The 27,473-nt window shown below is 35.8% G+C and overlaps 3 protein-coding genes across 4 annotated transcripts; 1 reads left to right on the top strand and 2 right to left on the bottom strand.

Moving 5' to 3' along the window:
• Positions 1-6,662: 6,662 nt before the first annotated feature.
• LOC113328366 (ribosome biogenesis protein BMS1 homolog) lies at positions 6,663-8,320 on the bottom strand. Its single transcript, XM_026575478.1, has 6 exons — positions 8,223-8,320; positions 8,034-8,141; positions 7,723-7,913; positions 7,421-7,611; positions 7,066-7,276; positions 6,663-6,800 (listed from the first exon to the last, which is right to left on the bottom strand). Exons 3-6 carry the CDS (start codon positions 7,789-7,791, stop codon positions 6,663-6,665), a joined length of 609 nt encoding a protein of 202 aa, XP_026431263.1. The 5' UTR covers positions 7,792-7,913; positions 8,034-8,141; positions 8,223-8,320.
• Positions 8,321-20,306: 11,986 nt separating this feature from the next.
• Positions 20,307-21,263, bottom strand: LOC113328363 (F-box protein At5g07610-like). The gene is made up of 2 exons (XM_026575474.1): positions 21,168-21,263; positions 20,307-21,017 (listed from the first exon to the last, which is right to left on the bottom strand). Exons 1-2 carry the CDS (start codon positions 21,261-21,263, stop codon positions 20,307-20,309), a joined length of 807 nt encoding a protein of 268 aa, XP_026431259.1.
• A 177-nt stretch (positions 21,264-21,440) lies between these two features.
• On the top strand, positions 21,441-24,843 carry LOC113328404 (fructose-1,6-bisphosphatase 1, chloroplastic-like). Of its 2 annotated transcripts, XM_026575520.1 has the most exons (4): positions 21,441-22,138; positions 22,234-23,851; positions 24,021-24,248; positions 24,337-24,843. In XM_026575520.1, exons 2-4 carry the CDS (start codon positions 23,759-23,761, stop codon positions 24,640-24,642), a joined length of 627 nt encoding a protein of 208 aa, XP_026431305.1. In that variant the 5' UTR covers positions 21,441-22,138; positions 22,234-23,758; the 3' UTR covers positions 24,643-24,843. The 2 variants fall into 2 exon arrangements, with proteins under 2 accessions (XP_026431305.1, XP_026431304.1); XM_026575519.1 differs by having other exon boundaries at positions 21,441-23,851.
• The last annotated feature ends 2,630 nt before the right edge of the window (positions 24,844-27,473 follow it).

Genomic DNA, 27,473 nt, shown 5'->3' with positions numbered 1-27,473 from the left:
CAGGCTCTATCGCAATAGGAGTGTAGCATGTGCGAAGAGAGTGAGAAGGAGAAACACGTTCACTGGCTACCGAGGTGGTGGCTATGCTCTGACTGGTATGAAAAAATTTGCAGGCTCTATCATAATACGAGTGTTCAAACTCTCAGAAGAATTCGTTGGAAGCAAACGCCCTTTACTTTCTTCTAGCTTCCTTATATTATTGACTAGTAGCATCTTTCCATTTTTGTAGGCACCATACTGCTCAAACCAAGAAGGTGTCATCTGGGGACTAATTTGGGTATTTCCAGGTTTAGTGGACGTAAAATTATGATGATCAGAGAAGTCTTGCAATTTTTTACGACCACTGAATGCAGACACATCTTGAGATGGTAAGTCTTCAGGAAAGTGTTGAGCTGAATTTGTAGCCTCTCTTACCTCTGATGTTGATCTTTTGAATCTCTTTGCAGAACTCACATCAGGATCTGTCTCTGTATGCTCAATATATTGCACTTGCAGCGGCATGGAAATTTTTTGTTGTGGTACATGTGCCTGTTTTACAGATTGGCCACAAGCTTCAAACCCGTTGTTTGAACTGCTTTGGTTCTGAAGGGAAACATATTCTGTTGGTGGGACTAAGATTGGATCTTTCCCACATCTTCTACCAAGTGCCTGATGATAAGGGGGGACCGCCAAAGAATCTGAAGCAATGGAATTTGCATCAAGCAGAACCTCTTGCAAGGAAAATTCAGGATGAATTTTCATTTAACGGTAGACCCTCAACGACTCAAGTAGCCGACGATAGATTTTTTTTTTTTTTTTTCAGATTTGGTTTTGTTGGTCCCGCTCAAATACACAAATATTTTGGGATACTGATGTTAGATGAAATTTGTACGTGGGACAAACTTGTTTGCTGTAAAAAACTTAGTTTAAAGGGTCAAGGGGTATTTTAGGTGAAACATATTTTTTTGTTTTAATTTTCCTGGGTGAAATATGCAAATTGGCTATATAAACAGTATATTTATGATTTTTGGATATATAAACAATATCAAAAGCTAAGAATCTATTTCACCCAGGAATTTTCTGTTTTGGTCTTTTTGACCAATTTTGTGTTCCACATAATGGGGTATTATTTCTACTAGATATATGCAAACCATTTCTTTGACCGATTTAATAGAAATCTACAAAGGAATCACGAGGGCATGAGGTATATCCATAAAGGGCCTCAAATTCCAGGCGAACTTCCTTTATAAAAAATGCAGTATTAATCATGTTGGCGCAATGCGGAAATGTGATGGGTTTATGGAAATAATTTGGAAAGAGAGGTTATTTAATTGGAAAGTGAGGCTTTGATTAATATGAAAATGAAAATGTTACAAAAAATTTGTGTAGCAACTTTGGCTTACACTGGTTGTTTATAAAGAGACACTTTGGCTCTTACTCTAACTCTCTAGCTCTCACTCTACTTCTTTCTTACTCTCACTTTAGTTTTGATTGGATTGATTACAAAATGAACCAAGATTGCCTATTTATAGGCAGTGAGTGACCGACCACACTCTTTCTAGAATAGTCTAGTATGAATTTAGACTAGAACGTTCTTTACTACTAGACTTATCAACTGAGTTCGTACTTTAAGAACTCTCTAGACATTTGACAGATCAATCTAGGCTTATTACTGACTAGCCTAGATCATTCTAGACTTACTTTGTCTATAAGATTATTAACTCTGAACCGTCTTGGGTAATCTAGATTTTTCTATATTTACTGTTTACAAAATCACAAATTAATGAATATCTTCAACACCCCCTCTTAATTTGTGATGTTAAGCTTGTCTCTAAAATGATTGAACTTATCCACCGTAACTGCTTTCGTGAAAATGTCAGCATTTTGTTCTTGTGTTGGACAAAATTGGAGCTCAATTTCCTTGTGTTCGACCAGATCTCTGATAAAGTGATGTCGTAGCTCTATGTGCTTCGTCCGTCGGTGAAAGACTGGATTTTTTGTCATTGCAATTGTAGACATATTGTCACAGTAGATAGTCGTCGGCTGCTTTTGCCTTTGTTGTATGTCGGTCAATATTCTTCTCAACCATACTGCTTCACATGATGCACTTGTTGATGCTATGTATTCTCCTTCGGCTGACGATAATGCCACCGTACCTTGTTTTTTAGAACTCCAAGAGATAACTTTTGTTCCCATACAGAAAACATAGCCTGATGTGCTCTTTCGGTCTTCAATAGAACCTGCCCAATCGCTATCTGTGAAGCCAATTAAATCATTGTATTTTTATTTTGTATACTTGTGGCCAAGATTCTTTGTTCCCTTGATATATCGAAGAATTCTCTTAGTGGCGGCATAGTGTAATTTTCTTGGCTCGCTCATAAACCGAGAAACAATGCTGGTTGCATTGACTATGTCTGGCCTTGTATTTGTTAAGTAGATCAGTGAGCCGACTAGACTTCTGAATAAGGTTGGATCAACTTTTGTCGCTCCATCATTTTTTGCCAACTTCTCATTAGTAGCCATTGGAGTTGCAATTGGTTTGCAATCTATCATGTTGAACCTTTTCAGTAAGTCTTCTGCATATTTTTCTTGGGAAATGAATATTTCTTTTGGAGATTGTTTTACTTGAATCCCAAGAAAATATCACATAAGTACTAAGTATGTCATCTCATATTCTTTCATCATCTCTTTCTTAAATTTTTCTGCCATCTCTTGTTTTGTACTGGCATAAATTAAACCATCAACGTAGAGACAGACAATTAGGAAGTCCGTACCATGTTTTCTTATGTAGAGGGATGGCTCACTTGGACTTTTCTTGAATCCATTATCTCGGAAATACTTGTCGATGTTGTTGTTCCATGCACGCGGTGCTTGTTTGAGACCACATAGTGCTTTGCGGAGACGATAAACCATTTTTTCTTTTCCTTTTCGGATATATCCTTGAGGTTGTTCAACGTAAACCTCTTCTTCAATTTCTCCGTTTAGGAATGCCGACTTTACGTCCAATTGGTGGACTTTCATTTTGAGTTGAGATGCCAAGGCTAACACCATCCGGATTGTTTCCATGCGAGCGACTGGGGCGAATGTCTCGTTGTAGTCGATTCCTGGTTATTGGGAATATCCTTTTGCAACTAGCCTTGCCTTGTGCTTCTGAATCGAACCATCTTCGTTGTATTTTGTCTTGTAGACCCATTTCAGACCAATTATTTCTTTGTCAATTGGCTGATTAACAAGCTCCCATGTCTTATTTTTCTCGATTACTCGCATTTCTTCGTCCATGGCGTCTCTCCATTTTTCTTCTCTTGCCGCTTCCTCATATCTTTGAGGCTCTAGTGCTATAAATGCACAATTTGATAGTTCATAAATATCTCTTAGGGAACGCACATTTCTAGGTGGGGCACTTGCTTCCTATGAACTTGGACTTTGTTGTGTTGGACTAGGAGACCTCGGGCTTGCTGGTGGAGTACTTTCTTCCTGACGTGGATGATCTGGATTGTCTTCCATGAGTAGTGGTAACTCGTGGTTGTCTAGTTCATCATTCCAGTCCCATGATTTGAATTCATCAAAGATAACATCTCTTGAAATTACCAGTTCCTTTGTATCTGGCTTTATAAGTCTATAGGCTTTAGACTCTTCGCTGTATCCGATGAATATAAGCTTTTCTCCTTTTTCATCGAACTTTTCTCTACGTTGGGATGGAATATGTGAGTATGCTACGCAACCAAAAATTCTGAAAGAAGTTACCTCGGGTTTTTTCTTATGCCAAGCTTCATATGGAGTCTTGTTGAGAACTGCCTTTGTTGGAGAACGGTTAAAGATGTAAACCGCCGTGTTGACTGCTTCTGCCCAGTAGCTATTGGGTAGCTTCCTTGCTTTTAGCATACTCCGAGCCATTTCCACGATCGTACGATTTTTCCTTTCCGCGACGCCGTTTTGTTGAGGAGTGTATCGAACAGTAAGCACCTTCTTAATACAGTTTTCTTTGCAATAATTGATAAATTCATTAGAAGTAAATTCTCCACCACGGTCTGTACGGAAAACCTTTAGTTTATGACCACTTTGTTTCTCTGCCAACGCCTTGAACTCTAGGAATTTAGTGAATGCCTCGGACTTTTGCTCGAGAATATACACCCACATCATCCTGGTATAATCATCCACGAATAGGAGAAAATATCTTCTGTTGTTGAGTGAAGTTGTTCTTATCGTACCGCAGATATCGGCGTGCACCAATTCGAGGGGCCTTCTTGCTCTCCACGATTTATTTGTAAATGGAAGTCTATGGAACTTTCCAAGAATACAACCTTCACATATTTTATCTCCATTGCTGATATTTGGAAGACCAATTACCATGTTCTTTGATTTTAGAACCTTCAAGGATCTATAGTTGAGATGCCCGTACCTCAAATGCCATAACTTGCATTCGTTAATATGGTTGGTACTCATTGCACAATTTTCAATTGATGGCATAGATAAGGGAAAGACAAAATTTCCTGACATTTTTACTTTTGCCACCAATTGCTTATTAATTTTATCATAAATTGTGCATTCTCCGTCTTCGAAATGTAGTGAGTACCTTTTTCTTATAAGTTGTCCAACACTTAATAAATTTTGAGCTAGGCCAGGAACATAAAGAACATCAGATATGTATCGAGTTTTACCTGACCTTGTACGTACGGATATGACTCCTCTTCCTTCAACATTCTGGAACTTTCCATCTCCAAGTTTAACTGGCGGAATTTCTTGTTCCTCCAATTTTACGAAATATTCTTTGTTTCCTGTCATATAGCTGCTGCATCCGCTGTCGACATACCATATACCATGCGCTTCTTGTTGTGAGCTGAGGCAGGAATAAAATACTTGATTTGAGGAATCATTTTTCTTGGAATAATTGTCTTCATTAAACCAACAATCTTTTTCCATGTGATTTAATTTATCACACTTGGTGCACTTGTACTTGCAATTTTCGGTTGCATGGCCAAACATTTTGTAGACATTACAACGGAGATTTGAGGAGTAATTTCTTCCGTACCTTTGGTTGTTGTTGTTTTTATAACCTCCTTTTCCTTTTCCACGTCCACGTTAGTAATTTTTGGGCCCTTGGTTTGATGTCGAGCCTTTCTCATACTGCGAGTTGGATGATGATCCCCCTTTGGAGCTTTCTTTTCTGGCTTCCGTATTTTTTTTTTCACTAAAATTTATTTTTGATTGAAATGCCTGCTCCAACGGTTGCTCCGTGAACCTATTTATTCTTTTCTCGTGCGCCTTGAGTGAACCCATTGATTCATGTACCGAGAGCGTCGATAAATTTTCTGACTCCTCAATGGCAGCGACGATATGATCAAATTTGAATGGTAAGCTTCTTAATATCTTTTTTACCACTCTTTTATTTTCAATGGTATCTCCATAACTACTGATTTGATTTACTATGCCAGTAACTCTTGAGAAAAAGTTCTGGATAGTTTCATTTTCTTTCATAAGTAAATTATCAAAGTCTCGCCATAAATTTTGTAGTTTAATGGAGATTACCTTTTCTGATCCTTGGAATGCTACTTTGAGAATATTCTAGGCCTCCTTTGAAGTTTTCGCCACCGAAATTCGAGGAAAAATAGCTTTGCTTACGCCCTGTTGTAGAAACAGTAGTGCTTTAGCATCTTTCTTCTTATTTTCCTTATACTCCTTTTTCTCTGCGTCCGTCCATGACGACAGAGTTTCTGCTGACTCTGGTACTTTATAACCTTCTTCTACTAAATCCCATAGGTCTTGTGAAATGAATAATGTCTTCATTTGTAGACTCCAATAATCATAACTCTCACCATCAAAAATTGGAATTAGACTTTGGGCATAATTGAAACCTTGAATACTTTGGTTGATTGCCATAGGTAGAGTTTTAGGATTACTGGGTTAGGTTTGCTCTGATACCAAATTTGCTGGCGCAATGCGGAAATGTGATGGGTTTATGGAAATAATTTGGAAAGAGAGGTTGGTTAATTGGAAAGTGAGGCTTTGATTAATATGAAAATGAAAATGTTACAAGAAATTTGTGTAGCAACTTTGGCTTACACTAGTTTTTTATAAAGAGACACTTTGGCTCTTACTCTTACTCTCTAGCTCTCACTCTACTTCTTTCTTACTCTCACTTTAGTTTTGATTGGATTGATTACAAAATGAACCAAGATTGCCTATTTATAGGCAGTGAGTGACCGACCACTTGAATGGCCTGGAGAGGTTTACTATCGTTTTTAGGTTGTTTTTAACGTGTGGTCTTTTGGCTTGGCGCTAACATAGCCTGATCCCTGTACAGTTTCGCTTTTTTATTCTATTTTTATTGACCGAGTAAAAAAAAGAGTGACCGACCACACTCTTTCTAGAATAGTCTAGTATGCATTTAGACTAGAACGTTCTTTACTACTAGATTTATCAACTGAGTTCGTACTTTAAGAACTCTCTAGATATTTGACAGATCAATCTAGGCTTATTACTGACTAGCCTAGATCATTCTAGACTTACTTTGTCTATAAGATTATTAACTCTGAACCGTTTTGGGAAATCTAGATTTTTCTATATTTACTGTTTACAAAATCACAAATTAATGAATATCTCCAACAAATCCCACCAAAAAAAAAATATGAACATTATTAGTCGCCTTTCTGGAGACTAGAAATTAGGTATGAAGAATAATTTTATTACCAGCAAAGGTTGAAATGTAGAATAAAAACAGTGGGTACCTTCAGATTATTGGTATCAACAGACAGCAACGGGAAAGGATCAGTTAAGCTTGTAATGCTAGCTAAAGGAAAATCACCAACCCCAGCAATATGCACCTGGCACAATACACCTTAAGTCAGTTCGTACATGCAAGGAAAAAAATAAACAACTACACGCTAGATATGAAGACAGATATAGTACATTAGATAGAGAAACGTTTAAGAAAAAGAACATATCACGCAGAACTAGGAGCAATAATGCAAGCAGAATTACGCTAAAACCAACCAAAAAGTTATGTTCACAGAAGCAGTTTCTACTTTCTGGAAGTGATGGAATAACAAACAAGTCACTTGACTGGTAACCTGGCTGAGAAAGAAGTACCTTAGATCCATTCTCGACGTCACATCCTCGAAGGTATCCTTCCAGCATAATGTATCTTGGGCATTCTTTATCCATTTGCACTTTCTCAAGAGGAGTGACATCTTCAAAAAGATCTACCAGCATATAAGGACGTGCAGCTCGCCATGACAAAGGATGGAATTCCATTGTGGATATGTAGCTTGCCAGCTCGCTAATTTCGTGCTCCAAATACCTGTTAACCACCATCAGCTGAGTAAGACGTGTTGATTGACTTTCCTTTAATGCTCTGTTTTTCTCCTTCGGGTGAGTCCCTCGGATTACAAATTGGCTTGATCATTGAAGAAAAAAACTAATAAGATAGGAATAAGAAACTTACATCGCATTATGACGACTGGATAAGCAGAACACTTTTGCTCCATTGTGTATGTTAGCTTGGAACTGGTCCAAGAGGTGTTTCTGAGTCTTTGCTAGTACATCTTCATCCTTGAAGCTATCAAGATATGTAAGCACACCCATAACCTTGGGCATGCCGTGAACTTTTAAGAGTTCGAGGAACTCGAACGTTTCCTGAAATCAACAAAAGAAATTACTTAGCAGCTTCCTACACTTGTACATCAGAAAAGATAAGGGTATAAGGAACAAAGTAATGGACAACTGCAGAAGAAGCTAGTGACATACCATTTCAAACCCGTAACCCGCATCGATGAGGAACATCACAGCATCCGCATACTTTGCAGCATCAATCATGCCATTGACATTATTCGGACACTCCACAAACTGTATCCTTCTTTTGTCACCTAACAAAAAACATCTATTGGGGCCTTGCTACAGTGATCCCCTAAACACTTGATTAATAGGGTTTTTCCAACCTAGAACAGAAATAGGAACGGAACTAAGTTAGAATTCCAAGAAATCATCAAATCAAACCAAATGACGTAATAATTTAACCGTAATTGTCTTCAGCTACAGTATAATAACCAGTAATTTACCTTGGGTGGTCCGTGAACAACAATTACATATGGAGGTCGTTTTTCTTCACTGGTATGATCAATAGAAGGTGGATGTGGATTGTTATGGTGATGATCATCAGTAATACCCTACAATTAACAAAAGTAGACGGATAAATAAAAATAAGATCGAAAACCCTAAAATCAAAAACAGAGATAGAGTGTACCTACCTCATCACACCTCTTATTCTTGTAGATCTTCAAATATGACAAACCGTGTTTGACATATGTATCTTCTTCTTGTTGGTTTGGTCTTTCGGGGATTTTTTGGTTTGTTCGGTTTTTGAATTATTTGGTTTCTGGATTTTCCAATCTCTGATATTTTGGGTTTTTTCTGTCGGTTTGGACAAGTTCTGTCTAGGTTGAAAATCGAACCACAAGCAGCCCTGCGGGGGACCATTCCTTCATTACGATATCGGGTGGGTATCCTATGACTATGAATAACTTTTTTTTATTTTTATTTTTTATTTTGCAAATAAGGTTTTTAATAGAAAACTAACTTAAGGCGTTAGCAGCCATGATTACAATAGTATTATAGTTATATATTATAGCTAACATATTAAAGGAATTACATTAAAAGTAAAGCACAAATAATATAAGGTAAATGATAAAATCAAAGATTAGAGTTGGACACGCATATGTTATCTTGTTAAAAAACTTGATAGGGAAAACTTAAATCCAAATGGATAAAACCCTCACAAAGGAAAAGAGCCCAACGGGATGAAACCCTAAAGCGGTAACTAAAACTGAAATGGTAAAGACAACCAAAAAATCTGTAAATCTTCAATAACGAAGCATTTCTCCATCGGTACCCAATGAGTAGTCTTCTAATACTGGCAATGTGTATGGTTTGAGCATTTTTGCTTGCAATAAAATTATCAAAACGTATTCCTAAGCCCTTTTATCACGAGCAAGTCCGATAAAAATTAATGTCACGGCGACTTGTACAGGAAAGAGATCTCTTCTAAATGATTGAGGATGACGGTATTTCCTTTTCCACAATCGAAGATTTGCTTGATGAGAGTTGCATCTTCGAAAAAATACAACCATAAGGAACATAGCCAGTATGGATTTTAGCATCAGGAGCATTCATTTTCCAATGCCAAGAAGAAGCCCAAAAGTAGGTTAAATTACACATCAATCTTACATATGAACAATTATATATATAGTTTTAGGAGAAAATACTTTATTATGGTTGAAAGTTGTATCAAGATCGAATTCTAGAGTTTTTGGCCCCATCATAGGAAATCAGATATCTTTCCCACGTACTAACTACACACGTATGCACCCCATAACTGATCTATAAAACCTTTTTCGTTCTCAAACCCTAATTGTATTTTCTCTTTCATTCTCCGCTTCTCTTTTCTTCTTTTCCCTTATTTCTTCTCAATTTTTTTTTGTTTATTCTGATCTTGTTCTTTGTTTTTATGGTTTCTTCTTGACCTAAAAATATGTGGGTTATATATGATTACCTTCCCGGTAATATAAAATCGAAATTAGTTTTCACAATCTTCACAACCTTAACTTTCAAAGACGAGTTTATCTCCTTGTTATATTTTGATCTGATTTTTTCTCATTGTAGTTTCCTGATTCATAGATATTTTTGAAGTTGACACACTGTTTAATTGATTTTTTAATAGGCACTAAGAAGTTTTCCCCCAAGAATCATTTCATCGGGGACAAAGAACATATCATCTGATCCAAATAATGTCAGAATATACGATTTAGTTTATGTCATCAATTTTTTTTGAATTTATTTGTTAGTTCTGCATTCTGATTTTCTTTGATAGTTTTATGAAGGTACTATTCGTGATTGTTGAGGAATCATTACTTGAGGTTGAAAATCAAAGAATCTGAAATAAAAGGTGATTGTATTACCCTAAGGTTTTATGACAGGTAAGCTTTTAATAATTCTTATTTCGTTTTTTTATTCATTCAATTTTCGATATGCTTGGTAATTAGGACTGCATAAAACCGAACCACAACTAAAGAACCGAACCGAATTTTCATGAAACCGAACTGAACCATTAACTAAATGGTATTTACAGGTTATTAATTATAAAATATCGAGATATCTCGGTACAACTCTGGTTTTTCCTAGATACCGAACTGAATCCATCGATTACAACCGATTCACATTGGTCGTTGGATCTTAAAAAAAGATACCCTTGGATCTTAGTTTATCATAAGTTTATAACCCAAAAGAGCCTACTTTCTCCGTCTCATCTCACTCTTCGCCTCTTTTCAGTCTCATATTCCGGCTCCTTTTCCGGTTCATCTTCTTCACGACCCCAACTGCTTCCAAATTTCTCTTTAATTATCAGTACCTCTAACACTAAACTGATTTTCATATCTTCACTATCTATGTAAACTTCCATTCCCGTTTCAATTTAATTCATTTTTTTTCTTAAATTTTGTTAACTAATGGGTTTTGATAGAGATGTATTTTCATCATTGATTAAACATTTTTGAGTTGGTCCTGAAAAAGGTTTTGGTGTGAGATTCAGATTAAAAGAAGTATTACATAAGTTTGAAGTTGTTGCTGCTCTAGGTAGGTTGTTGTTGCACCTTTTCTGATGACCACACCCAAGTAGATCTAACGACTATAATCTATTAACACTTAAGATTCAAAGACAAATAGGATATAAAGAATCATGAAAGTAAATAGGAACACAAGAATATAACATGGTTCGGCCTTATAGACCTACATCCACGGAGAAGAAATTTGTATTCTTATTATTGAAGTTCTTACCCTTTGACGTGTTACAAATATCACTTACATTTATCACTCTTTTTCTCTCTAAATATATCTCTAGAATTCTCTGCAGAAAGACCACCTAACCTTGCATGTCCATTTTCTTCTACATGGACTGGTATTTTCTTCTTCAGATAATGTTGTTAATCGTCCTTCGTCCGAGTACTTGACACGATGTAATTTCATCACAGTTGTACCGCACCTCCTCTGATCCTTCATTTATTGATGAGCTTGGGCAGGCCCTCAAGCCTTTTTATCCATCCTGGGGTACTGGCTCAAGATCAAGCGGACAACCGGAACTTCGCCTTGCCTTATTTTTAGACTTGACCGTTTGAGTGATTTGACTACTCCTTACATTGTTTCATGCTTGTAGATATGTAGCAGATATCTCGATTCATATGTAATCACCTTTTTAGACACGATTCGGTGCATCCTCCTTACTTTCTTATCATGAGATCACCTCTTGTGATGCTTACACGGCGCCATTGGCTATTTATCCCTCACATAGGTGTGACGCCCCAACCTAACCACATGTTTAGCTAATAGGATTACAATATAATTGAAGCATCAAATCCAGACTATCGATTTTAAGAATCTCAATTACATAAAGTGCTAACAACAGAACCCAAACTCTCTGATATTCATTATATAAATGAAAGTATCTCGAGTGATACGTATATAATAATGTGTTGTTTATATAGAAATATTACATATCTAAAAGATAAATAAACATATTTAAATTTGCTAATACTTTACACTATGAAAATGGATATCTTCAGATGTATCATTTCTTCTGATTACTGAAAACTGAAGTGGGAACGAGTGAGCACATCATCCCAAAGGGGTGCTCAATAAAAATATATACTTTTCAAGTAATCACTAACATACTACTAAAAGATAAAATAATTAAAGTATAAAAATAAAATAAAAAGAGTTAACACTTTTGGTACTAAGTACTAAACATAACATCGAAACAAGATTTTCAAAAAAAAAAATAAATACAGAAATAACATTTTGTAGTACAATCATTGCTAAAGCAATCAAATATGATATGCATACGGCTGATTATCCCAAGTTAATTTATAACATAATATTACCACGGCCTCCCGCGTTATTAAGAATAATATTTGTAAACAGCCTCCTGTCCTATTAACATAATATTCAAATGGCCTCACGTCCTATTAAAGACAGAAATTTACTGTATAACATAAAAGTAATAATATTCGTAACAACCTATCACCTAATAGAGGTTAGCAAGGAACTGTGTGGAAACCACATACACTCCTCGCGAGGAAATTACTTAACGCATAACACAGACACATCAAAGTACACACAACATGCGCAAAAACGGTAAAGACATATCATGCTCGCAAATAAAAAGGAGTCTTAATGATTACAAGAAGGTTACATGAGTTCCCACCTGATTAGAAGGAAAACCACTCCAATTCAAGATTTTCGATCTACAATGTGCTATCCACGATTATCATCATCATTGTCATCATCTTGAACGTGTAATTACCATCTGAATAAACATGACAATGATACATAAATGATCTTTCAGAATCCTAGTCGATATCCTTTGCTATATCTCAAACTTTGGCCTAAAACTCAATTACCTATTTTCTTGATAATTTTCCATTGATAGTTCTATGTCCAAATCATCCATCGTAAGGGTAACGAAAATAGCCAAAAACTGGGCAGAAAGCCACCGGAAAAGTCTTCGGGTCACAGGAAAAGTCAATGGTCAATTAACAATCAAAGGATAAAGATAACGGTCAATCTAACGGTCAACATCCAAGTTCCAGTCAAAGGTCAAGGTCCATATCAGGTTAGTGAGTTAACTTAGTCAATTGACTGAGTCAGGCGAGTCAAACCGAGTCCAACTGATTCAACTCAGTCAGACTAAAACACACAGATAAGTCAGCTAAACTGACTGGGATAATTAACATGCCTAATTCTATTTCACCTGATGAGTTTGATTTCAATCATGCATATGATTACGTAGTTGGAGATGTTAATTTAGTATTGGGAGAGAAAATTGAAAAACTTGTGAGATATAATTAATTTCTGGGAGAAAAGGTTGAAAAACTTGTGCTTACTAATCAGAAAAGAAGCTTTCAATTTCCGGAAAAAATAAATAAAACAATACAAAAATATGGGTGGAAAAACAAAGTGGTTTTATGAGGTTTTTTCCACTAATTAGGAAAGCTGTAATGTGCACCCTGGGCTCCACTAATTTGCTAGTGAAAACAATAAATGTATCCAATATTGGCATTTTAATTGTGAAATCTGTGAATTTCACATGCGTATTGAGAAAGTAATTTTTTCGATCCAAATTTGTGAAAAATCCAGTTTTCAAGGTTATTTTCAAGTAATAATTGTTAGTTTTTCTTGTCCATGGGTTGTAATTTTTGGGCATGAGAAAAAAAAATCACGAGTTATTTATGAAATTTTATTAGGAAATTTGGTTATTTTTGGTAAAGTAATTATTGGAGATTTTGTAGGATATGCTAAAAAAATGGCAACGTGTTTTTTAAGAAAGAGATATTCATTAATTTTTTCACATAATCAAAAGGATATTTGTGTACTCAAATCTTTATTCAGTTAATTATGGGTTACTCATATATACTAGAACACCGTTGTCACGATAGGGAGGGCCGAGCGAAGAAAAACGAAACATCGCTGTCATGGTACTGTAAAAGAAAATTTGTGATCCCGACATTTTCTATAAATAGGCCAAACTGAAAAAGTGAAAGTATCACTTTTCTCGAAACGGGGGGAGTACATCGTTTTATTAGATAGAAAATTAGTTGATGCATAAACCAAAATATGGATGCATAATGTGTTAACCATCCTTCGTGGTGGTTTGCATAATGTCTATGAAATCACTTTTTGAAAATTGTGCCTAAAGTGATAAGCACCTCCTATTTTTTCGTTGAAACGCTAAATTTGATATTGTTGTTTGTATTCATGGTGTAGATCTCTATAAAATCTTTTCAACGAGATAAAATTTGTAAAATCCAAAGGTACGGATTTTTAGATATGTTATCTTTTAGTTTGCTTACCAATTATACCCCTAAGAAATAAAAATACATAATCAGATTAAACGGAGGGATAATTTTTTCCAGTGAAAAATTCTAACCATGGACACTAAAAATTTCCAATCTTTCTGTCAAATTGCACATTTGCGTTAGGTTTTATTTTACAGAAAAGTAGCCATAAAAGGGATTCCTTCACTTTGGGCTCTGCGTCCCAACTATATAGGAAAAAATTTATTCTGGGTAGAAATATTTAATTCCACTAAAACATACGTTGAATGAGAACGTTGACTTGAAAGACTTAGGCCTTGTTGATGTAATCATAAGGATGAGGATTAGAAGATAATCTAACATTTATAGTCTTATTCATTCTCATTATGATTGAATTTGTGCTTAAGAGATACAATCAATCTGATTGTAAGCCTGCTTGTACCTCGTATGATTCTTCTTGAATACTCAAGAAAAATAAGGGTAATGAAGTATCTTAAATTGAATACTCAAGAGTTATAGGGTGTCAGATGAATTTAATGAACTGTAAGAGTCCAGACACTGCCTATATAATGAGTAAGTTAAGTAGATATAATTGTAGTGCAGAGCAAGAGCATTCAGATGCACTGAGTAGAGTATTATGGTACCTAAAATACTCTATGACCTTTTGTTTGATTTATGAAAGGTATCTTGCTATCCTTGAGGGACTTTATGATGCGAACTGGATAGTTGACTCAGAGGAGTCTAAGTCTACAAGTGAATATGTTTTCACTCTAGCAGGAGGGTTTATATTTGGAAGATTTCCAAACATACATATATTGCTCAATTCATTATGGAATATGAGATTATTTCGTTCGATAAAGCACGAGAGGGGGTCGGGTGCCTAAGATGCTTTTTAGAAGACATTCCTCTCTGGCATAGGCATGTGCCAACTATATCTATACATTGTGTCAGCCAAGCTATAATAGCTAAAGCTAAAAATAACTAATCTCAATCGGCGTTATTTCCATTAATTGGATAAAGTCCAAGGAGAATATCGCACAACCTTTGATAAAAGGTTTGTACAAAGAGATAGTTAAAAATGCATCGAAGGGATGGGGCTTAAGCTCATAAATTAAACTTGCCATGAGGGATACTCAACCTTGCTGACTGGATATCCCAAGATCAAGATTTCAAATGAGACAACTAATTTATGGTGAGTAAAGGTAAACACTATCAGAGAATTTCATTCTCTGTCCCTTCCCTATGGTGTAGATGTGATAGTGTAATTGCATGTGAAGGACGACTTTTAAGAAGTCTTAATGAGTTCTATAGTCTCAATTTTAGATTGAAGTGGGGTGTAGCAGTAACAATCTTTATGGAAACTCACCTATCTGAATGAGGAAGTGGGGTCGCTTCCTATGAGAATATGAGCTTTGATTCTCTAGAGCATTCTGAGAAACAGGATATGTCCAGGGCCAAATTGGACAAAACGGCACGAGCTTGGCAGCAACCTTGGAGATATCACCCGTGGTTGTTATCGCGAATTACATCAAACGCTATCAGTTCAAGACATAGTTCACTGTCTCTAGCAAGTAATTCCGGTAATATTTCACTAAGCAAAGGTTCAACACCTCATGGACACCTCTGCCTAAAATGGTATTTCCTGCGCTTTTTATGTGGTTTTCGTTTTTATGGTTTTGGTATTATTGGAACTTAGGAGCAAAAGGTCACGACGGGTTCACTAGTTCATGATTTTTCACTTTAGTGAAAGAAACCTTTAGTCTCACTTGTGAGAAACTAAAGATGAAAGCTCTCTATACTATTATGATTTATGCAATCCATAGTATGACCCTGGGATCAACACACTGTTGTGTGAAGGAGAGGACGTTGAAATGGCTAGTATGACTTCAACAAACGCACAACATGTCTGCCTGTCCGGTCAGGTTAGCTAGTGGGATTGGGGTGTTGATTTACCAAGATCTATTTATATTTTTCACGTTTTATTGAGTTTTCATTCATGTGGGGATTGTTGGAAAAACGATTAATAAAATTATTATTTAAAGGTTTTAATAAAATAATAATTAATTGTTTTTTTGTGAATGAAAAACTTATTAGTCCCACACCGTGGATTTTCCACTTTTAGGTTGTTTAAGAGACTATATAAGATTTTTAGTCCCACACCGGGAAGTTGCTCTTCTTAAGTTGTATTTGTCAATTATATAAAAAAATTCACTACTTTTGTAAAATCTATGGGAAAGGGGTTTCTCTATATTTTAGAGAGACCCCCAAGGGAAAATATTTTATATTGTTTTCTTTAGCATTTGCGATTTTCCTTAAGGTTTTTTCTGAGTTGTCAAGCTCAAGTTGAGCATCTACTACATATGCTAGTAGTAGGATGTTTTATCCTAGAGATATCCGTCCTGTGAGGGCTATAGCATCACTCTTGAGTGTAGCCGGGTGCTAATGTCTTAATGACAGCGTGTTGAACTCGTGATTCACTCTGTTTTCCAAAGTTTTACCTTATTGCTGTTGCGGAGATATGGGGAACTTGTTCGTTTCGTCAAAGCAATCACTTCCATTATAAATGAGCTAAATATCAATAACTTTTGCTTATTTGTTTTTTCTTTTTTTTTGATTATTGCACCCAACACTTTTAGCACCAAAGCCTGGATTAAATTATAACCTTCACTATCACATCCTAATTCATATAGAAGCTCTAAATAGATTAAAATGATTAAAATAGTAACATTTGTAGTTTATTTCCGACCTTGAAACTTGAAAATATGTATATCATAACATTCAAATATATAGAACTCATCTTGGCTTGAAATATGGCAGCTTAGAAATTAAATTTTCACTTTATCGACTGAAAGTTAATCTACGTGATACTCCGAGATAAAACAAATTTTCACTTAGTTATTTACTCTAATTTATCAAAACCCTGTGATACTCAGAGAAGGATACAAAGAGAATTGCATGCGTAATCTCAATCAGTATAAGGAAAAAAAATACTGAATTCAATCAAAAATCAAGAATCAATAGCAAAACAATTCGGAGACAACAAAAAAAATTTTGTATGAAATTCATAGTACATTCCACCTGATGTTGCAGTTGCCGGTGGAATGCAAGAGATACATTTGGCAACCTGGAATTGGCAACCTGGTGGTAATCCAAAACCATCTATGATGCTTTTTTGGCAACCTGGAATGGTGAATAAGAACTGGAATGGTGAATAAGAACTAATAGGGTAACCTGCAAGGGGCCTCATTGACAGAAATGAGTTGCAGTATATGACCATAAAGATAATTCAGGCCATGCATTTCTGAAAATGAACAAACCAAAACTACTGGTGGGAACTGTTAATATTATTTTTTGTTATTACCAGTTCATGAAGCCGTAACTGCCTACCTGAGATCATCGAAACCACCAATAAATAATTCAAAAACCGGGAGAACATGATTCACAGAATTAGACGGTGATCCGGCTACGCAAAAAAGAGAACAACAATGATGTAGCCGTCTTCCAAAAGTTCCAAAAGAAGGTCAGACATTTTTAACTGTCCAAAAAATTCTTCTTATATGTCGGTGTTTTTAGAAAATATCTGATAACATAATGGCTGATAGCACAAAATCACAAATGTCACAGAATGGAACAACATAAATTCATTTGTAGAAGACTAAGCATCCATTTATACCTATCTCTGGCTTTGGTAATGAAGTCAGGGAGTTGAAAATGTAGTTTCTCAATATCCCGTTTTTCATATAAAATAAATAAATGCAGTCCAGTTATTATTTTACTGGACTGCACTTCCGCAACAAAGAAATGCATTCAGTCCATGTAAGTTGTTAAGCACATGCCCAGCAACAAAGACTTTCACATCATCTAGAAATGTGTCTTGTGCTTGGGAATCATTATGTAGATAATTACATTTCCCTGCACGTGATCCTTTACCACCATAGCATGAATCTGATTTCCCCGTAATGGATATAATTACATTTAAAAATTAAAGCAGCCTAGCAGCTAGTCAGTATACATACATCAGAGGGCATTAGATACTCACCACATGATCCATAAGATAATCTCAAGACCCCATACTTTCCCAATATTTTTGTTTTCGAGTTTCCACATCTTTTAACACCAAACTTTCACAACTTTGTTAGTTGTCTTGCCTGGTTCAAGATCGATGAATGGTGTGTAAAATGTCCCTGCAGATTTGAATAAGCATTAAAATCGTTGCTTATTCACCCGGTATCAATTTAATCCAAATCACAACTGGATGTATTAGTATATCCTAATATAGATAGTCTAACTCTAAAAAAGAATATAAAAAATTAAAAACAACGAAACCACAAACGATTAATACCCGGAATCAATTTATTCAAAATCAACAACTGGTTGTATAAGTAGCCTAAAATCAATTAGCTAAAAAAGAAGAAAGAATGACTGCTCAATACTGTGTTTGAGCGTGAATATCCGTGAACTCTGCGTAGCTTATATACACCTCTCTACCCTAAAAATCCACGCAATTTCCTCTTTTGTTTCCATTCAATAGAAGTGCAATTTGTATGTAAACATATCATTAACTGCCAATGATAGAATTTGTTTCCATATCCATTTGATAGACATGCAATAATATCATGGTTTGAAGAGAATTTTTGGAAGTTTTTAGATTTTATTCTTGGTTTTCTGGATACTCACGTAAACTCAGCATTAACTTGTTTCCATTGAATAGACATGCAAAGTTACCATAGTTTGAATAGAATTTTTAGAAGTCGTCAGATTTTTATTCTCGGTTCTTTGACACTTCATTATAATTTTAGAAGTCGTTAGATCTTATTCTTAATTCTTTGGATACTGCATTATTTTTTTTAAATATGGAAATCCAGGATTTTTTTTCTTAAAGATTTCCTTTTTTTTTGTATATAGAATTTCACGGTTTTTTTTTTCGTTTTTTTTGACAACCAATCCGAAGGTCCAGATTCTATTATAATTATGTAAACGCGGTATAAGAATCTGTTAAGTTGTCATTTGATTTGGAGCGTCAGATCGAGCCAATTCTATTAAAAATTAACGGACATGAAATTTAGGGGTATAAGTTGCTTTTCAGCCAATCGGGAGCAAGGGTTTCGTTCACCGGCCAATGAGAAAGGAGGTTACTGAAACTCCCGATATGGTGTCAGAAATGGCCTGGGGTTTTTAGGTTGTTGATGATTTTGATGTTTTTGAACCAAAAGTTGGACAACTAGAAGAAAATACTCAATATTTAACTGATATCCTTTCTAACGTATGCTACAGATATATGATGGAAGTCGAACATTTTTTAAACTAATGTAACAACTAACGACACAGTTATGAAATTGTACGAACAAAGAAATTATAGAGGCAATAATAAATTGTGAGAATAAAAGTTAACCAAATATTATACAAAATATGTTATCAAAAGAGGCATTTGAACTTTGAAGTAGTAACCACCATAAAAAAATTATTGCTATTACCTATTTCCATTATTCATTTTGCCAAGTCTATGCATTATTACTAGACTTGGAAAAAAATCAACTTAAATTGTTTTATCTGGGAACAAAACGATATAGACCCGTGCATAGTAAAGCAGTAATGCAAGCCAATAAGGATAGTAAACAACATAAATGGATATATTTTCAGAACTGATTGCATGACACAAAACAAGGGCTGAACATGACATTATTAAGTTGAAGATTAACTTTAGTTAAGTGTAACAAGTGAGAGAGGCCATGAAAATATTCAAACACAGGCAAGCGACTCTATGTACTGATGAACATAACCCCGTGAGCCTGAGTTTGCAGTCATGGTGAGAGTTTTTGGATTGAAATAATAGATCTCCCTATAGCTCATCTCTTTCAGATCATAGGATATAAGTTGAGTAGCATTTATCAACAACATCAATTTTGTTGATGATTTCTCTTCGGCTTCCCCAAGAAACATTACCCACACACAATAATCGATGGTATTGTTATAATTCGTCACCGACTCTAGGTGGTATGCATTTATAATTCTTTCTAGGTCGACCTTGTATATAAGATTCCACCCACTGTAATCTTTCTCCATTTTGAAGATGCTGTAATTATCAGGACATGATCCAAGAGCCCCTACAAGATACAAATGATTTCTACACTCTCCAAAATATTTAAAATACCACATATTATCATTACATACAGCTGGGAACGGCAGCGGCTTTACTAAATCTTGTTCGATATCAAAATACACTGACGCTTCATCTTCCATGATCGAGAATTGCGAGATCCAATGCAAACAACCATTCCAAAACATACCTGGCCCAAGGAAACAGTTCCATAACGCACCTGGCGCCCTAGAGGAACTGAGACGACGTGCTGAAAAAGGACTCTCCGCAGATAACCTCCATGAGTTTGTTTTAGAGGAGTATATTTCGATATAATAAACATCATGTTTTCAAATTTCCCTATATCTATCCAGATGCAGATAACCTGATAGTGATCACTTGATTGGATCAAAAGCTAAAGATACACTTTTAACTCCATTCCAATAATATTTGACGACATCTCTAAAGGGGGATCGAGGAAGAGCTTTGTATCGTTTTGTGGTTGGATTGTAAATGTAAATGTGGCGGATTACGATACGCGGCTCCTTGGCCGTCTGAGATGTTATCCTAGTGCAACATAATAGACCATTACAAGAATGTTCTATTCTTAAGCTAGTTTCAACAATAGGACCTTCCGAATTTCGCGGAGGCACTTCCACAAAATCTAGGGTTTTTAGGGGGACTCCTCCGCCACCGGTAATAGCATCATCATTGTTAAGGAAGATAAAAGGAAATTCAAATTCTGGTTCATCAGGAGGACCTGAAGGACGTCTTAATTTCTGTATGAACAACCCAGGGATTTTAAAGCTGGTCTTCCGACAAGAATGATTCTTAGCGAAATATGGGTCAGATATTAAAAATAACCATTTTTTGGATACAGATTTGAAGATCAATAGAGATTTTACAGGTAGACATAATAGAATTTGTGATAAAACATCAGAATTGTTGGCTACTTTTGTCGCTGATAATGATGAAGAATTATTGTCCACAGGAATATTCATACCTGATGATGATGAAGAAGATAACATCCTGATCCAAACGCCGCAAATCAGAATGAATTCTCGTCCTGCCATAAACCCTTTGTTTCCGGTTGTTAGAAATGAAACCTTAAATCAATTTAAATCTGATTTAACTACTATGTTTAGAAAAAAAACATCAATGCTTCTTTTCGTCTCTTCATAATCGTTTTTGATTTTCAATCTTCTTCCAATTTGTTTCTTTTAATGTGAATGGACTTGTTTGGGAGGACAAGATACCTTCTGAACACCCTCCTCATCTGGTTCTAAAATAGCATAACTGTATTGTTTTCTACTTGACATTGGAACTACTTTTTCTCCTAACCATCCATCCATCCTATATCCTAGTTAAACTTTCTAACACTATTGAGAATAGCATAACGAAAATGAAGCCTTTTCTCGAATGCCCAATTAAACTAGCTACAGAGCCAATATGTGTCTGGTAAATTAACATATTCTCAGTTACATGTATGCCTCCTGGATGATCCAATGAGCACAACCCAAAAACCTCACAATACCCGGAGCAAAAATGTAGTGTGCACTAAATGGCTCATTGTCATCATGAGTACTGAAACACCATAATGCTAGATTTATGGTTTCTACATACTTTTGATTCCCTTGCATTTTCATTGGAATTCTCCATGTATTGTGTTATAATGTCAGAAACTTTTTCTGGCATTTCACTCTAAGGTATCTAGTCTGATCTGACGTTATTGAGTAACAGGAACATGCTCTGACCAGTCGGACAAATATCTTCACAAAAAAAAAAAAAAGTAAGTATAGCAAATATTTTTCCTTCTATTCTCTTATAGCTTTCTTTCACTTCCAGGACTTGAATCATTTTGCTCTGTTTTGGGGGTTAGATGCCTAGAAAAAGCAGGCAAAGGTCTCCTACACTCGTATAAGTAAGTTTAAATTCAACAATTATATACAATATTGGCTTCCCAGTTTGTGATCTATGATTGTTGATAAATGGCTCCAGTCCTGATAATTTTGCACCTTCACATTGTCAACAACAACAAGAGACGAACATGCATTTAGAAACAAAACACAATAGAACAACTTTAATAAAAACATTGTCAATGGCTCATTCATTTCTATTTTCTCTTTCCTCTCCGAAATTCTGGGAGCTTTTCCAATGGCGATTTTTCATGTGAATTCTCAGCCTTCTTCTCGTATCAATCCTTCGTGATTGATTCAGTTCAAGAGTGGTAATTCTTTTCCTGTATTTCTTTTATTTCATCTCTTTTCAAATGACTTTCTCATCAACAGTTATTCTGAAATCCAAATCCTTTGAGTTATCAAGGAACATCAAAGGTAAAACAAAGGATCTGAAGGTATTGGAGAGATATAAGGGTAACAGTAATTGGATTTTTATCCCTTATGATGCTGTCAATTGGATTAGTCCTACTACAAAGGAATTAGCGAAGACTACAGCAAATCAAAACTGGTCACGCAGATTTCATCAGGTTTTGATTCTTGTTGAAATGCTTTCAAACAAGTTTGGGAGCTATTTGAAAATCACAAGAACTGCTGCGGATTCAAAGCAAAGATTTATTTGTATCCCTAAAGGCAATGATTATTTTATTTGTCTTTCTTTTTGGGCGTATGTTTCTACATCAGATATTTTATCATTGAACAATTTTAATTCAACACAAGAGGTTTCGATGCCTGCAAAAGTGCAAGTTCCTCAAGCTGTTGTTTCTTCTACGAAGAATGATTATTGTGCTTTAGGTATTTCTGTGACGTTACTTAATTCGCATATTTGTTGGAATAAGATTGGATTACTGTTGGTCTTTCTAAACATTTTGGATGGTAGGATGTCTTCATGTGAATTCAAATACGAATTCGCCCTGCCCAAGACCAATACCACTTAGTACCGGATCAATATATGGGCTGGATGGGGGGAAGCCAGAGCTGTTGATAATTCAATCCCCAATGCTTCTCAGGATTTTGAAATTCATAATATGGTAGACTTTCATGTCTCTTTCAATAAGCAACTGAGGATTAATTATGATAACCGAATTTCAAGATCGATTTATAAAGATCTTCTGTTGCGGTTAAAACAACCATAAGAAGCTAACGAAGATCTCGATGGATTGGGGGGGGGGAGGTGATTTGATTCAGATGAAGATTTGAATATTGAAGCTGAAGGAATTTCCAAATCTTCAGCTGCAGTGGGGACTACTAAGGTATGTAATGGATATTAAGAGTATGACTTGGAACGTTAGGGGTCTTCACGATGATCCAAAGATTCAATCAGTCGGAAATGGTATCAGGAAGAAGAAAGTTTCTCTATGTGCTATCCAAGAATCGAAAATGGAGTGTGTCACTGATTCGTTAGTGCATTCATTATGGGTAGTAACAAATGTGAATATGCTTTTCTTCCTTCGAATGAAAGATATGGAGGCATAATTGTTCTATGCAATGGTGGGGATTTAATCATGGAGAAATCTTTATTGGGTGTTTTTTCTCTAACTATTAGATTCTGAAATGTCAAAGATGGTTTTGTTTGGCTTTGCACATCTGTTTATGGTGCTTCTGATCCTTCAGATTTTGCTCAATTTCGGCAACACATTGCTGATATTAGAACTATTATGCATGAGCCTTGGTGCATAGATGGAGACTAAAATGCAATTTTCACTCACTCAGAGAGAAATAGAGATGGAGGCAGATTAATTAATAGAAGAAAGTTCAGGAATTTTTTTAGATACACAAAATTTTATAGATCTGCCAATGGCTGGAGGCATATTTACATGGTCTAATCTTCAAAATCCTCCTATTATTTCATGATTAGATAGGTTTGTTGTATCTCCAGATTGGGAAGCTAAATGTCCTGCACTACTTCAGCCAAGATTGGAGGTCAAGGTGCCGTTAACATCCAAGGCGAAGACCAGAAGAAGCTCGAAGTTATCTCCAATGAGGTATCTACCAAACTGAATGAATCCATTGTGAAATTTTGTATAAATTAGTTTTGGTAACACTCAAGTAATTTTACCACACCATTAGAAATCCAATTCCTTAGTTGGCATAGCATTTTTATTGCCATGTAGCATGTATAATTTCTTACATAGATGCATGAATGTGGTTTAGGTGTTCTCAAGCTGCTTGAGATCAAGTGGAAGAACAGGGATTATAGCTTCAGAGGAAGAAGATGTACCTGTTGCAGTGGAAGAGAGTTACTCTGGGAACTACATTGTCGTAGTTGATCCCCTAGACGGCTCATCCAACATCGACGCTGCTGTATCAACTGGATCCATCTTTGGTATCTACCATCCTAACGACGAATGTCTTGCTGATTTTGGAGATGATGTATCCGCTGTATGTATATGCAAACACGTTCTTTTAGAAATCTGACATTCCTAGTTTTCATAGCTAACTAAAACTTCTGTATATCCAAACAATGCAGTTGGACCAAGAGAAGCAAAAGTGCATAGTGAGCGTATGCCAACCAGGGACCAACCTGTTGGCCGCAGAATACTGCATGTACTCGATCTCCGTGATTTTTTTGTTGTCCGTCGGGAAAGGTGTCTACTCCTTCACGTTGGATTCCATGTATGGTGAGTTTGTGTTGACTCAAGAGAAAGTGCAGATCCCCAAATCAAGAAAGATCTACTCTTTCAACGAAGGCAACTACCAAATGTGGGACGACAAGCTGAAGAAGTACATTGATGATCTCAAAATCCCGGATCCAAAGCCATATTCAATGAGATAGCAAGAAAGGTCAACTCCAAGATAAAATCAAACAACAGTAGATAGGAAAATGTAATAAAATCTATAAAGTAAGCAATCAACACTCAATAGTAGGGACTATATACCCTGGTAACATAGAACTGCACCATTCTCATAAGAGCAAATAATTCGCTATCGATTAGCCTAAACTAGTAAGATTTATTATATGGAAGCAGTTTCCCCATTGTTTCTAGGGTGGAACACAGCAGATAACCCCCAAAATCTTAAGTGCATTTCTATTTTCTCTTCTTCATAGTTTATATAAGACCCAGGTGAGAGAAAAATTCAGTTGAATAATTTGTCATGGGAAATCACATCAAACCTCAACATAGTAAATGAGTAAATCATTTGGACAAGAGAAGGGAACTTTACTTACCAATATCATGTTACACAATGTAGGTGAACTCATCCAACCAGAAAAGGATCCCTAGATCCTCACTCTAGCATACAGATGTTAGCAGAATGAGAAGTTTCTTACTTGAAATGAGGGAAAACTGATCTAAGACTCGACAGCTGAACTCAACCGCACATTCTCAGTAGATAAACTCAAATATTACTTTGGAGTTTCCATCTTACTCCATGATATGTAGCCACACAGTCAAAAAGATTTGAGTAAGATCTTAACTAGCTATACTCAAACTGCGAAATCCTTAAGTACGATAATGTCCAAAATTTATATCATGCCGTTATGGAGACATCTAACAGGGTATACAGACAAAGAAGGTAGGTGGATAGCAGTTCGGTAACAGCCTTACCTTTACTTAATTCGCCCCTCCAGAAATTGAGCAATAAAAACCAACCACTTCCCCATCCCCACCTAGGGTCAATTAACGCCGTAACTAATAGTAGACAGCTAGAAAGATTAGCCTATAACATACCAAAAAACAAACTGCAAACGATTCAAAACTTGACTAAAATCAGAAGGTTAAACACATCAAAAATTCAAAAATAAGCAGTCTGTTATTTGACTGAAACCTTTTGATCAATAAAGCACAGATGCTACCTCCGCATTTCATACGGTTCATATCAAGGAGAATAATGTTCCATCCAGATCTACATTAAGGCTAATCAACAAATGTCAAGTAATTAACTTAGATCTATAATCTAGCTTGATACTACTAAATGGCTTCTGACTCGATCTCAAGCGTCGGCTGTGAACTGCGAAGTTGATAATATGGTCAGCCTATTTTATAAACCTAAAAGATAACAAACAAGGAAACTTGATCATTTGACGAACAGCCAAGTTCACGATACAGCTAAATTCACGGATTCACAGCAGAATGAAACTCAAAACCACAGGAGCAAATATTTATATTTCCAAGCTCTAGTCTGAGTACTCTCTATACATTCTTTCCCATAAATCACTAAGAAACCAGCCTGACAAAGATATAGAAAGTAGACATGTATCTCGAGTACATTATACTAATAGTCATGCTCTTTAAATATTTGTTGTTACCAGGACCAACCACATCCTCTGAGTCTTTTTTCTCTTAATGCCCCACATAAGTTTTTAAGTTAAGCAATACTCGGCTCTTCACAAAAACAGAAGTACCGACACGACACAGTTAACCTCTAACTCCTTGAACTCAAGAATTCTAGTAGTATCATGCTCTACGGTTAAACGCAAACTCGAAAATCACACAATAAATCTTGAAAAGACAACATTAAACAAATATAAGCAGAGAACTAAAAAACAAACAGATTTCCTAGAAGGCTAGGAGTATAATATAACATGAGTATAGAAATTGCAAAATAGCTAAAGAGGTGGGATGTAAACTAGAGAAACTACCAAATCCACTTAGGAAAAAAGAATACGTTTAAATCGCCTAAGAAGTAAAAGGAGATACCTCATCAATATTGACTGCTGATACATTCTGGTTCTGGCTGATCAACAAAGTATAGATACCTTCATCTTTCCTCTTTGTAGCAATTGCTTTATCCAAATCATGAAGTGAGACATTCTATTTACAAATATAAGTATCACATCAGCTGACATAAACCAGTTTTAAGCAGCAGAAGATGCACAAGGTGTGTTGCACATAAAAACAAACCTGGAATATCTTTAATGTTTTGTGGACTTCTCCTCCAGGGGTTCTTGAAGAAGCATTAGTGGCAGGGCCTTTGTTATTAACTGCTCCGCTAGCAATATCTATGACTATGGAATCTCCCACAGCAACCTAATTGTCAAGTTAATGTAATTTGCTATGTTATTATGTTGCTGAAAACGAAAAATATGATTAAGTAGAACATAGAGATTGATAAGGTTACCTTTTCACCATATATAGCACCGAAATAACGTTTTCCCAAACTTAACTTCTTTGCTTCTTGCGTAGTTCTCAGCTCAATGCTGATACTGCTAACAGAGCTGTTGCTCTCATCGGTATAGTTCTCCTGGAACTCAGTGACCTATAATGAGAGTGAATATCAATTTAACTACTAAGAAGCATTAATCTACTTCATTACTTATAATTCCATATAATGACGTTGGATGCTACTGGTCATATTTGAACAAAAAAGTTGAAAGATTAGAAACAGTAAGTGAAAAGGGTAAACATCAGACCTCCCCTTCAAAGACCTTTTTACTTAGTTGTACACAGAGACCTGTAGCCCTCCTTAAACCCTTCTTTAGGTTATTTAGCAGCTGCTCTTCCTGTCCAGATGGGCAACTTCATGAAACACTAGAAAAGTATGAGTCAGTATATCAGAATTTCGATTTTCAATAAAGAAGTATACAGTTGATCTGAAACAGAATCAAACTCCTTACTCATTCTATTAGCTCACCATGAACCGTCAATTTTATGAAAATGGAACATT

Source organism: Papaver somniferum, unplaced genomic scaffold, assembly GCF_003573695.1.
Source record: "Papaver somniferum cultivar HN1 unplaced genomic scaffold, ASM357369v1 unplaced-scaffold_107, whole genome shotgun sequence".
Classification (NCBI taxonomy): Eukaryota; Viridiplantae; Streptophyta; class Magnoliopsida; order Ranunculales; family Papaveraceae; genus Papaver; species Papaver somniferum.
The sequence above is the reverse complement of the archived record's forward strand: the minus strand, read 5'-3'. Positions and strand labels throughout refer to the sequence as shown.